Source organism: Cervus elaphus, chromosome 19, assembly GCF_910594005.1.
Source record: "Cervus elaphus chromosome 19, mCerEla1.1, whole genome shotgun sequence".
Classification (NCBI taxonomy): Eukaryota; Metazoa; Chordata; class Mammalia; order Artiodactyla; family Cervidae; genus Cervus; species Cervus elaphus.
Genome location: NC_057833.1, coordinates 71,678,442 through 71,692,613, shown reverse-complemented (window position 1 = coordinate 71,692,613; position 14,172 = coordinate 71,678,442). Strand labels below are relative to the sequence as shown.

At 54.8% G+C, this 14,172-nt stretch overlaps 1 protein-coding gene across 5 annotated transcripts in view; it reads left to right on the top strand.

Moving 5' to 3' along the window:
* The window catches only part of DIP2A (disco interacting protein 2 homolog A), a 106,987-nt gene that overhangs the window by 90,109 nt on the left and 2,706 nt on the right, over positions 1 to 14,172 (top strand). For 3 of the 5 annotated variants that reach the window (XM_043874002.1, XM_043874000.1, XM_043873999.1), the window contains 11 exons: positions 2,622 to 2,743; positions 2,837 to 2,948; positions 4,023 to 4,132; positions 4,495 to 4,625; positions 5,178 to 5,346; positions 5,691 to 5,861; positions 7,606 to 7,667; positions 8,461 to 8,518; positions 10,473 to 10,547; positions 10,830 to 11,004; positions 11,483 to 11,606. In XM_043874002.1, the coding sequence (XP_043729937.1) occupies positions 2,622 to 2,743; positions 2,837 to 2,948; positions 4,023 to 4,132; positions 4,495 to 4,625; positions 5,178 to 5,346; positions 5,691 to 5,861; positions 7,606 to 7,667; positions 8,461 to 8,518; positions 10,473 to 10,547; positions 10,830 to 11,004; positions 11,483 to 11,606 (1,309 nt within the window). Of the gene's footprint in view, positions 1 to 2,621; positions 2,744 to 2,836; positions 2,949 to 4,022; positions 4,133 to 4,494; positions 4,626 to 5,177; positions 5,347 to 5,690; positions 5,862 to 7,605; positions 7,668 to 8,460; positions 8,519 to 10,472; positions 10,548 to 10,829; positions 11,005 to 11,432; positions 11,607 to 14,172 lie in introns of those variants that run through there. The other 2 variants (XM_043874001.1, XM_043874003.1) reach the window with 2 other exon arrangements.

Below are 14,172 nucleotides of genomic sequence, written 5' to 3'. Positions count from 1 at the left end.
GCTCCCATCGCCCGTGTTAGCTCTTCTCTGCCATTTTCCACCTTCTCTGTGTCCCTTGTCTTGTTTGCTCTTGGGCTCCTTCCAGTTCCATCTCCATTTCTGAATTGTTTTTTAAAATAACTTCTAGTTCTTTCCTCATTTGTTTATTTCTCTTATATCTTGTATCATTTTCTTAATGTATTGCATCTTAGCACATGTTGAAAGGGCTGCAGTTCTTATCTGCTGTCTTTGCACAGATGATGATCGACCTCTGGTTCTTTTTCTTGTACCTTGTGTGGGACTTGGCCACCATCAGGGAGCTTCCCTTCTCCTTTCTCCTTCTCTGCCCTGCCATGGGCCGTCCCAGGCTGGGCTGGATTGCTGGTCCCAAGTCCTCAGCTGCTCTCTGATCAGACCCACAGGGGTGGGGACGAGACAACCTCTTCCGGGACCTCCTTGATCAGGATGGCCATGCCCCTCGGGGCTCCAGACCCTCCCCCACTTCCTCCAGCCCCACCTGCCCAGTGCAGCCCGACACCCCATCCTTGCAGCAACTCTGTTCCGCCTGCTGGGTGCTGCTCTGACTCTCCTGCCCCTCTGCCCTGTCCTCTCCTGTCTCGTCTTGAGGTTTCAGTCCTGGCAGTTTTTCTCCTGTGTCTGGCGCCCAGGTGAGGGGCACTCGGAAGACCCTGCACTTTCAGTGGCAACCTGTCCTTCCCTGGGCCAGGAATCCCAGGTTTCTGCAAGTGCTTCCGCAGGGTTACAGGGGATGACCACCGCCACCCTCCCCTCCCCTCCCCACTTCCTGTGTTTGTCATCGTTTCACCTGGAAGCTTGTTGGTTCCAGCTCAGGAGTTTAACAAGGAAATGCCCAGGTCTGGGTCCTCTCTCACTTTCTTACCCACTTAATCCTCATTTCAGGAAAATGTTCTTTCTCGTTACTGCGTTTTCTTCATCTTTTTCCTGCTTCTGGAATACCAGAGTTCTGTTTTGGGGGCTGTTCTCTGAGACCCAGGTCTCCTGCATGATGGCTTCCTTCGTGTGTCCTCGGTGCCACTCCTGGGAACCCAGCCCTGCAGTGCTGTCTCCCTTCAGCATGTCTGCTGGGACGTGACTTGTGCTGGGCACTTTCTGTGCTGGTAAAATCCCGGGGCTGCTGTGGAGTTCTCCCCGCACAGAGCCTGGCGGGTTTCTTGACATGGATGCTAGGTGACGTGGATGCTCCAGGATTCCCACTGGCGTCTCAGTCACTCCTGCTGGTTCCAGTTCCAGGAGTGTGAGGTCATTTTTGTCCAGAACTGATCGCAGTTCCCATTCTTTCCTTATCCTTGGACGCAGTGCAGGGCACGCACCACTGACCGAGAGGAGGCACGGGGGACACACGGGCAGGCTGGGGAGGGGCGGGTGGACATGCTGAAGTGACAGGAGGAAAGGAGGAAAGACGGATGGGGCCCTGATGCTGCTCTCTGCTTTGGGGCATTTTTGATACTATTCATAAAAAGTGATAGTGCATGGTGAAGGTCTGAATGTACATTTTAAAAACTTCATAGCTGGAGGAGAGTGTGATTGACAGCTGGAGGGCAGACCACACCCTGCTCGAGGCGGGAGGGGGCAGATGTTTGCAGGTGCACATAGGACCTGGTGTGCATCTCCTGTGAGGGGTGTGTGACCCTGCAGGAGCTGCAGGAAGTGGGGTGCAGGCAGGGGATAGCGGGAGCTGTATGAGCTCAAGGGTTCGAGCTGCTGGCGGTGTTTTCTGTGTGGCGCGTTGGGCAGGCTGGCTGTGCTGGTGTGAGGATGCTCACACACGTCAGCCTGCCTGTCAGCTCATCTGTCCCCTGAGCTGCCCACAGGCACAGTGAGGATGGCTGGTCCCTGGTGGGGGAGCCTGGGCCGTAACAATGGCCACACTGAGCGCCCCTGGCCCTGATGGAGCATCAGGGACTTGTAGTGTGGTGAAACCCACGAGCTGGGTCAAACACAGCATATTTATTTTGACTCAGGAATCAAAACAGCCTGAGCCTGATGTCTTGTAGCCTAGTGATGCCAGGCAAGGCCTTGTCTCAGTTGAGGGCAGTGTTTTCAGAGTGTGGGTGCAGGTGGTCTTAAGTCTGAATGAGGTCAAAATGGGAAAGCTAGATTTTAAGTGTGGTTCGGTTCCCCCTGGTTTTAATTATGGAGAATTTTAAATACATAGATGAGTTAAAGGAGCTGTGAGAGCAGGGCAGGGACATCCTGGCCCCTCCCTGGGGGTGTGGGTCTCCCCAGGGAAGGACTGGCCCCCACGTTAGGGTGGAGATGCAAGGAGGAGGTGTGGCGTTTCTGGGGTGGGCAGCTCACCTTCAGAGTGTCCTGCCAGCTTCACCCACCTACAGACTACCCCGGAGGGCAGAACACGCTGCTCCATGAAGCCTGGGCTTCCCGTCCGCCATAGGCTCCTCTGGGCTATGGCTGCATCCCACCCACCTCCTTGTCTCCCTGGGTCTGGGCCAGGGGTGACCTGTCCCTCCCTACAGAGCTGTTTGGGGTAAACGCTGTGGTACAAGGAGGGTGGTTTTGTTCACACACAGTAGGTAGACCCACAGCCTGGACATTTGGGGCTGCCTTTGACCCGCTGACACCCTCTGATTGTGTCTCCCCAGGGGTGGACCTCATTGCTGCCTTCTACGGCTGCCTGTACTGTGGCTGCGTGCCTGTCACCGTGCGGCCCCCACACCCCCAGAACCTCGCCACCACACTTCCTACCGTCAAGATGATTGTGGAGGTAGGTGGACACCGCGGCCTGACTGTGGTGGGCCTGAGCGCGGCGTGCTCCCAGGCGCTGTCTCAGGTGTGCCCTCAACCCTGCGTCCTGCAGGTCAGCAAGTCTGCGTGTGTGCTCACCACACAGGCCATCATGCGGCTTCTCAGGTCCAAAGAAGCAGCGGCCACCGTGGATGCCAGGACCTGGCCGACCATTCTGGACACAGGTGTGTGTGTGCTGCCCCTAGGATCAGCCGTCTCCTTCCTGTGTTGCAGGGATTGCGCTGTCACCACCCAAACACAGAAGCTGGGTGAGGGAGCTTGAGTAGGTGGTGAGAGGAGCCTGGCCAGTGGGGTACTGGCAGCCCATCCAGCACCTCGAGCCTAAAGCAGGTGCCCAGAGCGGAGGGTGGCCAGTGGGGAGCAGAGATCCTTCCGAGGCCATGAGCCTGTAGACAGACGCCTCCTGCTGCACTCAGCGCCCTGCTGCACGCAGCAGCGGGCAGTTGTGGGGAACAGACAGCTCCCACAGTGCATACCCCTGCTGGGCTGCCAGGGCCTGCTGGGTCAGCCTGAGGGCTGAGAGGGTCCCAGCCCCTCCCTGTCAGGACACCCCAGACCAGCCGCTCTCTGCAGGTTCTGTGGGGAATTTAGGGTACACGGCCACACAGGTGCCTGCTGGCGAACAGACAGGGTCCCTCCTTCCCCGTCGCACCTGTGGGTGTGGCTGCCTGTCCTTACCCACCAGGGCACCGCCCACGAGAGGAGGTTTAGGACCATGTGTCCATGACCACCTGCTTGATACCACTGCAGGCACTGGGAGCTGGCCCAGGCAGCTGGTGGCAGGGGGTCTGGGGTGGGCTCAGGGCAAACGGGCTCAAAGGAGTCCTGTTGCCTCACTCGCTCCCTGCCCTGCCTCACCTGTGCCCACCTGTGCACGGTCAGCCCTGTGTCCCTGTGGTCCTGAGGGAGTGGGATAAAGCTGGGTGAGGGAGCTTGACCCAACTTCTCTGCTCACTGCGCAGAAATGGCAGTGAGCCTGGCTCATCACAGGCTCCGGGACCCAGCCGAGTCTCTGCTCCTCTGGGGTCCTGGGAGGGCTCTCACGGGCTGCCTTCTCCCGTCAGTGTCCACCACACCCACTGTCAGCCGCCACACGCTCAGTGTGGTTAGCGAGGGTCTTCTCCAGGTGGCCTTCCCCATGTGCACATGCAGCCTGACCTCTGCTCTGAGCTCCCTGCTCCCCTTTGCCTGCAAGCACTGAAGTGGCATCCCTACCACCTGTGTCTCCTGGTCCCCAGATGACATACCCAAGAAGAAGGTGGCCAGCATCTTCAGGCCCCCGTCCCCGGATGTGCTTGCGTACTTGGACTTCAGCGTGTCAACAACAGGGATCCTGGCAGGTGTGAAGGTGGGTCCTCTGGCTGGAGCCCCCGTCCGCTTCGTCCCTGACACAGAGGGTGCTGATGCGGGTCTGCGCAGGCCCTTCTTCCTCCCAGAGCTGGAAGCAGCAGTTTTGCTCCTTAAAGCTTGTGTTAAATATCAATAAACCCCCAAATCAGGTTAGCCTGAAGAGTAATGCATGTCTTGATGTTTTATGGTGATACCTAAACTTTCTGATTCATGACTCTGGCCTCAACAACCAAGTGGCTTGGATGAGTCTGTCACCAAAAGCTCTGTTAAAATTCTTTATTGCCCTGAAGTCTCGCCTAGAAGGTTTTTAGTGTGCATTCCTGGGGATCTTTTGGTGTATGTGGGCTTTTACTCCTTCAGATGTCACATGCGGCCACCAGCGCCCTGTGCCGCTCCATCAAGCTGCAGTGTGAGCTGTACCCGTCCAGGCAGATCGCCATCTGCCTCGACCCCTACTGTGGCCTCGGCTTCGCCCTGTGGTGTCTCTGCAGGTGGGTGGAAGGTGGGTGTGCGGGTGGGTGGAGGGTGGGTGTCAGGTGAGTGGAGGGTGAGTGTACAGGGGGGTGTACGGTGGGTGTGCAGGTACAGCTCCACCCACTCCTCCTTACTACCTGCTAGCTGAATTGCTTCTCTAAAGTTCCAGCCCCCCCCCCCATCTCTGAGATACATTGTTAAGGGTCCAGGAAGCAGAGGATACATGTGTAAGTGGTTGGTGTGTGTGAGTGTGCCCCTGGCTGGAGTGTGGGTCTGAAATTGAGTTAAAGGGTAAAAGTGCATTTTTATTAAATGCACACTCTCTGTTACTACCAATTCCATCCAGGACAGGGAAGTAGGGACCCATCTTCATGAGAAGAACCCAGCCCTGCCTGCAGTGGGTCCCTCACAGTGACCCCGGGTCCTTGAATGTTGGGGGGGGGGACCTGCGTCCCACCTTTTCCACCAAAACCCCAACTTGACCAGAGCAGAAGGGGCGGACTCTGCCTGGAAGGGCAGATCCGTGAGGGGCGGGGTGTGGTGCTGACCCGCCCCTGTCGCTGTCCCAGCGTCTACTCGGGACACCAGTCGGTGCTGGTGCCCCCGCCGGAGCTGGAGACCAACGTGTCCCTGTGGCTGTGGGCCGTCAGCCAGTACAAGGCGCGCGTCACCTTCTGCTCCTACTCGGTGATGGAGATGTGTGCCCGGGGCCTGGGCGCGCAGACGGCAGCGCTCAGAGTGAGTGCGGGCGGGACTGGAGAGCCCCCAGGGACAGTTCCAGAGGGAAGAGGGGGCTGGAAACAGAAAACACTCCCAGGGGGCCTTGCCCCGTGCTGAGAGCTTCACCCCCACGCATACCTGCGGAGCTCCCGCAGCGGCCCCTCCCTTCTTCTGGGGTCCGACCCTGGCTCTGAGCATAGCGAGGGCTCTGTGAGGCCTCATGGTCCCCAGGGCCTGGGGCTGGAGTGTCGCGGCGGAGGACGGGTGTGGGGGCGCGGAGGCGCAGACCCCAGGGGCTGGGGCTCCGTGCGGTTCGGCCCTTGAGAGCAGACACAGGCGTGGCACGCGCGCTCCTCCCGCAGATGAAGGGCGTGAACCTGTCATGTGTGCGCACCTGCATGGTGGTGGCTGAGGAGCGGCCCAGAATCGCGCTCACACAGTCCTTCTCCAAGCTGTTCAGAGACCTGGGCCTGCCCGCGCGCGCCGTGAGCACCACGTTCGGCTGCAGGGTCAACGTGGCCATCTGCCTCCAGGTAAGGTGGCGGGGCCTCCTCTGGTCACCTGTGCACACGCTGTGCTGCCCTATCCTCTGGTCCCTTCTGCCCTCCAGCCTTTTGCATTTTCTAAATATGGCTTTGAGAACTGAGCATTTTCGTTTAAAAGAGATTCTGTTCTTGATGAACAAAGGCTTATTTGGAAAAAGCGCAAGTTGTTTTCAAAAAGTGACAATTACCGAGAGGAATTTATAAGCTGGATACAGTATGTAACTAATATTCTAAAGCAAGATTAAATTTATTGTTTTGTAAGACACCTGGCAATTTTAAATGGAAACATTAATGAGTGTGATAATTTATATTGCCCTAAATTCATTCTTGAAACACTGAGGTATTTTACTTTTTAAAAGGAAACAAAATTTCAGAACAACTCACTATAGCAGTGGTGTTCTGCTTCTTCAGGGGACTGGGGCTCTTTTCCAGGCTAGTATCTCAATCCCTGTTCTTTCTAAAATGCATTGCATGCACCTGCTCCCGCATTCAGGGTTGTTGGGAGGAAAGGCCTCAGGAGAACCACAGTCCCTTGTCCCCCAGCCCCGGTCCTGACCAATGCCCGCCGGGCACAGGGCGTTTCTGGACTGGGGAGATCAGTGTCCTGTTGTCCAGGTGTTCCTGTGACATCCTCTCCACAGTATAGATGGCTGACCGTCCAGGTCTCGCTTGGACCCTTACCGAGTGGCAGGAAGAAGTGGATGGGTTCCTTGGGAGATCCCTCCTGATGTCGATGGTGCAGCTGCACCTCGACTGGTGGCCTGGGGTTGGTGGCCATAAGCGCAACCCTTGTGTCGGCTCAGTGTCTGGGAGCTGGTCCTCCTTCCTGGAAACGCCGGCAGGAGCCTAGCTGTTGCTCTGTACGCTTCGAGATGCAGTGATGCGTTTTGCTCTCTCTCAGCTCCTTCCTCACGTGCCTGTGCTCTCTGTTTGTGTTTCCTGTGGCGTCTCTTCCCTGTCTCGCTCTGCTGGCCTCCTTTGTGTCTGTCAGCCCAACAGGCTGGGAAAGCTGGCTGAGCAGGTATGACCTTGACCTTGACCTCGAGGTGCCTCTGTGCTTCTGTGAGTTCACGTGGCCTCTTGTGGTCTCTCTCCTTTGTAAAAACGAGTTTAAGAGCAGAGTATTTTCAGAAGTATTTAGCGTTCACAGTCTGCTGCCTCTGGAGGAAGAGCCGTCTTCATTCCAGGGCAGACGTCGGTGACGTTGCCTGGGATCGCCAGAGAATGGTGTTGGGGCAGAGTGTCCGTGTAGTTTGATGTTCAATGTCTAACAGAAGGGACGTGCTGTCCTCTGTCAGGGCCAACGTCAGGTGTCAGGTGAGAGGAGCAGAGTGGCAACATCACTGAACATCCTGCTGAGGCCTCGCCCCTGGAGGGGTCGCGCTGTGCTCAGCCCTCAGGAGAATTAGGGCCGAGCAAGCACGGCTCAGGGACATGCCCCCAAACCCACGGTGGTGTTTTCTCAGGGACCGGTGGGAATCGAAGCTGTCGGGACTGAAATGTGAGATTGTTTGACTTGATCTCTCCCTTCAGTGCTGGGGGAGGTTTCCCGCCATGTCAGCAAGTCTTGTAGGTGTTTGGAGGAAGGCAGACGCCTGCTGGGGGCAGAGCAGTTGCCTTCCTGCCCCCACCTGCGCCCCCTGGCTGGGAGGAACTGTGCCTGTGTGCATGCCACACCCCTGGAAACGGTGGGCGGGAGATTTGAGCGGATGTTCCTCTGCTCCCCTTGCAGGGCACGGCCGGCCCAGACCCCACAACTGTCTATGTGGACATGCGGGCACTGCGCCACGACAGGTAACAGCCCCCGGCCCCCTTCAGCCTGGGCCGCCCCTGCTCACTGTGTCCTTCCTTTTTAAAATAAGTTATTTTATTTGTTTATTGGCTGCACCGCGTCTTCACTGCAGTGCTCAGGCTTCTCATTGCAGTGGCTTCTCTAGTTGCAGAGCACAGGCTCTAGGTGCTTGGGCTCAGTAGTTGTGGCACATGGCCTTAGTTGCCCCTCAGCATGTGGGATCTTCCCGAACCAGGGGTTGAACCCATGGCCTCTGCTTGGGCAGGAGGATTCTTAACCACTGGACCACAGGGAAGTCTCACCATGTCCTCCTTTAATCAGTCATTCCCATGACCAGGAGGGGAACGACCTTCCAAGAGTGACCGAGCATTTGACATTTGGATTTTTATGGGTAAAAAAGAAGACCCGTCTCCAGGCAGGATGTGGGCATCCTGTCAGCAGATGTGTCCTGGGGGCCACAGTGTGTGTGCCTACAGGTCTGGGTCCCTCCCAGCTTTAGAGCCAGATCCTGGTTCTGACCCTCACATTCAGCATGAGGGAAACCGTGTTGGAGCTTCCTGGAGTGCGAGGCCAGCTAGCCAGGGGCTCCTGTCCTGAGCGCTGCTGGTTGAGCCAGGCACCTGAAGTCACTGTTCCAAGGTCACAGCAAGGTCATGATCAAAGGCTAAAGGCTTGGCTGTCGTCATGGGACTGGCCGTCACAGTGCTAATCAATTCTGATTACCTTATGAGTTGCCTTCTTTAGAGATTGTTGTCTGTGTAGTCAATTTTATTTGTCTTCCTTGTTCATTTGTAGGGTACGTCTGGTGGAACGGGGTTCTCCGCACAGTCTGCCATTGACTGAATCCGGAAAGGTAGTGGCGTGGGGCTTGGCTTCCAGCTTCTGTCCCCTGAGGTCTGACTGGCCTCACCTCCTTGCATGCATACACACACACTCACACACACACACACTCATGCACACACACACACACACATACTCACATGCATTCACACAGTCACATACACAGGCACACACACTCAGGCACACTTACACATACTCACATATAGACACACATACACAGACACATACAAACTCATGCACACGTACACTCACACACCCATACACACACACACACACACACACACGTACATGCACACATACCCTCTACATCTTTCTGTCCACATCTGAGCTCCAGCCCAGAGGGAGGACCTCAGATGCAGACCTGTAGGAACTGCATTGCTGGGTCTTGAGGCCCTGGTGCCTTTGTGTGGTCTGCAGCAGCCCACTGGGGCCTGGAAGAGCTTCTCCCCCGGCTCAGGTGACAGCCAGGCAGTATCCCCAGTGGCAGTTCACCATTATAGCAATCTAGGCCTGGTTCAACCACAGGAGCTGTGTCAGGGGCTTAGGTGGTGGGGCCATGAGACTACCCAAGGGCACCCAGGGAAAAACTGTGGGCCACCATGAGGGCTCAGCAGGCATAGACCCAGGAGAACAGGCATCTTCAGAAGCAGGGGAGGTTCGGAGGAAGGAAGAAGGCTCCCAGGAGCAGTCAGGCAGGATGAAGGGGGAGGGACTTGAGGGGGAGGCGCGGCAGAGTGGAGCCAGCACAGCTCCCGGCCCTGCTCACACAGGCTGTGCACGTGCCTGCCTCAGGAGGCTGTGCCCAGAGAGGGACAGGGCAGCGGGGGCAGCACTGAGCGAGCCCGGGTGAGTGTGGGAGAGGAGCTAGTAAAGGCTGTGCACCCCCCGAGGGCGGCCCCAGAGGAGGAGCAGGGGCGTGGGGAGCAGGCTCAGCTGGTGTGAAGGTCCTGGGGCCACAGAGAGGCCAGTGTGGCTGGAGCTTCACGGAGTAGAGGAAAGGAGGCAGTGTGTGGGTGTCGGAGGGAGGGGCTGGGGGCTGGAGATGGTCCCGGGCTCCCCCGCCCTTCCCTGGGTGCACAGACATGTCCCACTGCCATCTGCATTGTCCTTTCTGTAAACATGGTGGTTTTTCTCAAAGAGATCTTAATTCTTTCTGGTACATTTTTTTCCTATCACATGTGCCTCTGCACTCAGTTTTTATGGACTTCCCCCCCCCCCCCCAGTATTTCTGTTACAATAACTTGCGCCTGATGGACTGGGGTTCTGGGAAGAGCTCTGGGTCCTCAGGGTCCAGGTTGGTATCACAGGGAGAGGTCAGAGGCTCAGCAGTGTCCTGTGGGCAACAGAGCCTGACCAGCCTTCCATGACCCCTCGCCTCTCCCCCACCTGCTGGAAATCTCCACCATCATCTCGTGTTTTACACCCAGGGAAACTAAGGACACAGAATAGGTATCCAGAAACAGCCAGATGGTCAGTCCCAGGTCCAGTGGGGCCCCCAGGCCCCGGGTGGGGGCGCTGGACATGAAACACCCTCCCCCAGCCTTTTCCACAGCCTCTGGTGGGCATGGAGCCCCAAGTCTGGAGGCAGGAATGCCTCTTGGTGGCCAGGTTTCCTTCCAGAACCAGAGACTCTGGGGCTGGGTAGAGGCCCAGCCAAGCTGTGTTTGGACTCCCTGCCCTCAAGAGCCTGAGAGGGTCCTCAGGGAAAGATCCCCTCCTCCCCTCTCAACATCCAGAATAGAGTTCATTCTCAGGAGCTGGGTGATTTTGCTAAGATTCACAGTTTATTTTTATTTATTAAAATCTCTTATTTCTGTTAAAATTCAGTCAGATTTAGGTCGGCTTCTGAACCTAGTCACATCCGTGTACGAGTCACGTCCTTTAGATCAGTTTCGAAGGGTATTGTTTTTGCCGCTTTTGCATCAGAAGGGCCACATGCCCTCTGACGAGCACGGTTCTCCTTCCAGATTCTCCCTGGAGTGAAGGTCATCATTGCCCACACGGAGACCAGAGGGCCCCTGGGAGACTCGCACCTGGGGGAGGTGAGGATGGGGACCCCACCTCTCGCTGGCTGCTGGATGTGCATGCAGGTTCCTCCCCGTTCTTTCTTTGCGATGAACTGTGTACATTGCAGTCCTGCAGCTGTCACTCAGGGGTCCAAGGAGGGGAATGGTTTGTTTGAAGGAGAGAATTCTTTGCTCTCTGGACCTCTTTTGTGACTTAGTTCAAGCGCCTTACCCCTACCCCACTGTGTGCTGCCGTGTCTTGGGACACATGGTGCCTGGCACTTGTGATGACCGACCCCCTTGTGTTCTGGGCCCCAGATCTGGGTGAGTAGCCCCCACAATGCCACCGGGTACTACACAGTCTACGGGGAAGAGGGGCTCCATGCCGACCACTTCAGTGCCCGGCTGAGTTTCGGAGACACCCAGACCGTTTGGGCGAGGACTGGCTTCCTGGGCTTCCTTCGAAGGACAGAGCTCACCGACGCCAGTGGAGGTGAGGGCTCCTTTGCAGTGCTCACCCCCAGTCCTGGGGCCGCCACAGCTAGGAGCCCATACAGGCAGTGTCTTGGGACCTCCTGCCAGCTCACCTCACCCCTTCCTAGGGGCAGGTTTCTTTAGGTGCTCTGATACGGTTTCTCTGAAAGTTGCTCCTTTTCCTTCACTGTTCCTGGATCCTGGCCTCTGCTGAGGGTGTGGGGGTGCTGGGGGAAGCTGTTGGGCGCCCCAGGCAGAGCCATGGGCATGTCTCACCAGCCATGTATCAGGGCCTCCCCATACATCCCCCCAGGGTCACAGAGTCCACAGCCACAGCAGGCTGGCCAGATGCAGTCAGAGCTCTGGGAGCCCCTGTAGCCGCTGCCTTGTCTCCAAGATAGTAGGAGTTGTTGTTCTGTACTCTTCACACGTGGGTGCGCACGGCAGGAGGCTTCAGCACGGAGCCATGCTGAGGTGGTGACCTGTGCCATCTGCAGAGCGACATGACGCGCTGTACGTGGTGGGGTCCCTGGACGAGACGCTGGAGCTGAGGGGCATGCGCTACCACCCCATTGACATCGAGACGTCCGTGATCCGCGCGCACAGGAGCATCGCTGAATGGTGAGGGCCCGGGGAACCAGCTGGCAGCTCTCGCGCGGTCGTGCACATGTGGGCAGCCACCTCCTCTCCAGGAGCAGGCCCCAGACACACTCTGCGAGTCACGCGCCAGAGACAACTTGTTTGGGTTTGCTTGGTTTTTCCTCTTCTCTTAATCAGTCTTAAACTAAGAGTCTGTCCCCAAATGCACAGGCAAAATGTGAGTGCCCCACGGTTACTCTGAAATGCCTCTGCGTTTACATGGATTTCCTAATTTAAATGGTCAAGACGCATGATTTCCTCACTTTATAGGGAGGTTGCATTGGGAAAAGTACAGCTTTCAATATCAAATAATATTCTTGATTCTTCTTGTTGTTCAGTTGCTAGGTTGAATCCAACTGTTTGTGACCTTATGGACTGCAGCATGCCAGGCTTCTCTGTCCTCCACTATCTCCTAGAGTGTGCTCACACTCATGTCCATTGAGTCAGTGATATCATCCAACCATCTTGTCCTCTGTAGCCCCCTTCTCTTTCTGCCCTCGTTCTTTCCCAGCATCAGGGTCTTTTTTCATTGAGTGAGCTCGTCACATCAGGTGGCCAAAATATTAGAGTTTCAGCTTCAGCATCAGTCCTTCCAGTTGAAACTGGTTCTGATGTGATGTAGCCTCGGAGTGTAGGCTGTACTTGAGCTCACGGCTCTTGTGAGGAGAAAAATTCCCTCACCGGGCCAGGCGGATGATAGAGACCACTTGAGGCTTGTAGTGAGACTTTTGGACTCTGTGGGAGAAGGCGAGGGTGGGATGATCTGAGAGAATAGCATTGAAACATGTATATTATCAAGTGTGAAACAGATCGCCAGCCCAGGTTGGATGCATGAGACAAGTGCTCAGGGCTGGTGCACTGGGAAGACCCAGAGGGGTGGGATGGGGAGGGAGGTGGGAGGGGGATCAGGATGGGGAACACATGAAAATCCATGGCTGATGCATGTCAATGTATGGCAAAAACCACTACAATATTGTAAAGTAATTAGCCTCCAACTAATAAAAATAAATGGAAAAGAAAAATAGAGTTTATTGAAAAGGAGCACAGAAGACTTCCGACACAGACATCAGCAGTGGGTAGAAAGAGTACCCATGTTGCTAACTTGAGCAGAAAATTATATACTTTTCAGTTGGCTGCTAAGAATAGGTAAAAAGAATATCTCAAGATTGTAAAAGTTCCACCAGACCCTTTCCCAAGGCATCCTGAGATAACTTCAGTTCAAGATTAGCCAGAAGGAACAAGTTCCTGTTAAGTAGGAAAGCGTGCCTTTAAGCAAGATATTGTTGCTATATAATTATTAACATGGTGCCTGCATGACTGCTAAGATAGAATTTGGACCTCATCCCTAAGGGGCCTTGGACTACTTATCAACCTGGCTGAAGTTAACTATATCACAATGAGAATTCAGGGTTGATTTCGTTTAGGATTGACTGGTTTGATCTCCTTGCTGTCCAAGGGACTCTCAAGAGTCTTCTCCAGCATCACAGTTAGAAAGCATCAATTCTTCAGTGCTCAGCCTTCTTTATGGTCCAACTCTCACATCCATACATGACTACTGGAAATACCATAGCTTTGATTATACAAACCTTTGTTGGCAAAGCAATGTCTCTGCTTTTTAATATGCTGTTTAGGTTTATCATAGCTTTTCCTCCAAGGAGCAAGTGTCTTTCAGTTTCATGGCTGCTATGATTTTGGAGCCCAAGAAAATACAGTCTGTTACTGTTTCCACTTTTCCCCCTTCCATTTGCCATGAAGTGATGGGACCAGATGCCATGATCTTAGTTTTTTGAATATTGAGTTTTAAGCCAGCTTCTTCACTCTTCTCCTAGCCCTAACCCGTCTGGTCCCATCAGTTCATAGCAAATCAGAGGGGAAAAATGGAAGCAGTAACAGATGCTTCCTCCTTTGAAGGAAAGCTGACAAAGGTCTGTATAGTCAGAACTATGGTTTTTCCACCTGATGCAAAGAACGACTCATTAGAAAGGACCCTGATGCTGGGAAAGATTAAGGGCAGAAGGAGAAGAGGGTGGCAGAGGATGAGATGGCTAGATGGCATCACCAACTCAATGGACATGAGTTTGAGCAAATGCTGGGAGACAGTGAAGGACAGGGAAGCCTGCTGTACTGCAGTGCAAGGGATCATAAAGAGTTGGACATGACTTAGTTACTGAACAACAACTGCATTCGGACTCTTTGGCTGACTATGAGGACTACTCCATTTCTTCTAAGGGATTCTTGACCACGGTAGTAGATACAGTGGTCATGTGAATTAAATTCACCCATTCTAAAAAAAAAAAAATCACGAAAAAAAAAAAATTCACCCATTCTCCTCCCTTTTAGTTTGCTGATTCCTACGGTGTCAGTGTTCACTCCTGCCATCTCCTGCTTGACCACTTCCAATTTACCTTGATTCATGGACCTAAGATTCTGGATCTCTATGCAATATTGTTCTTTCATCAGACGTTCCTTTCACCACCAGACCCATCCACAACTGAGCTTCATTTCCACTTTGGCCCACTGCTTTATTCTTTCTGGAGCTCTTAGTAAT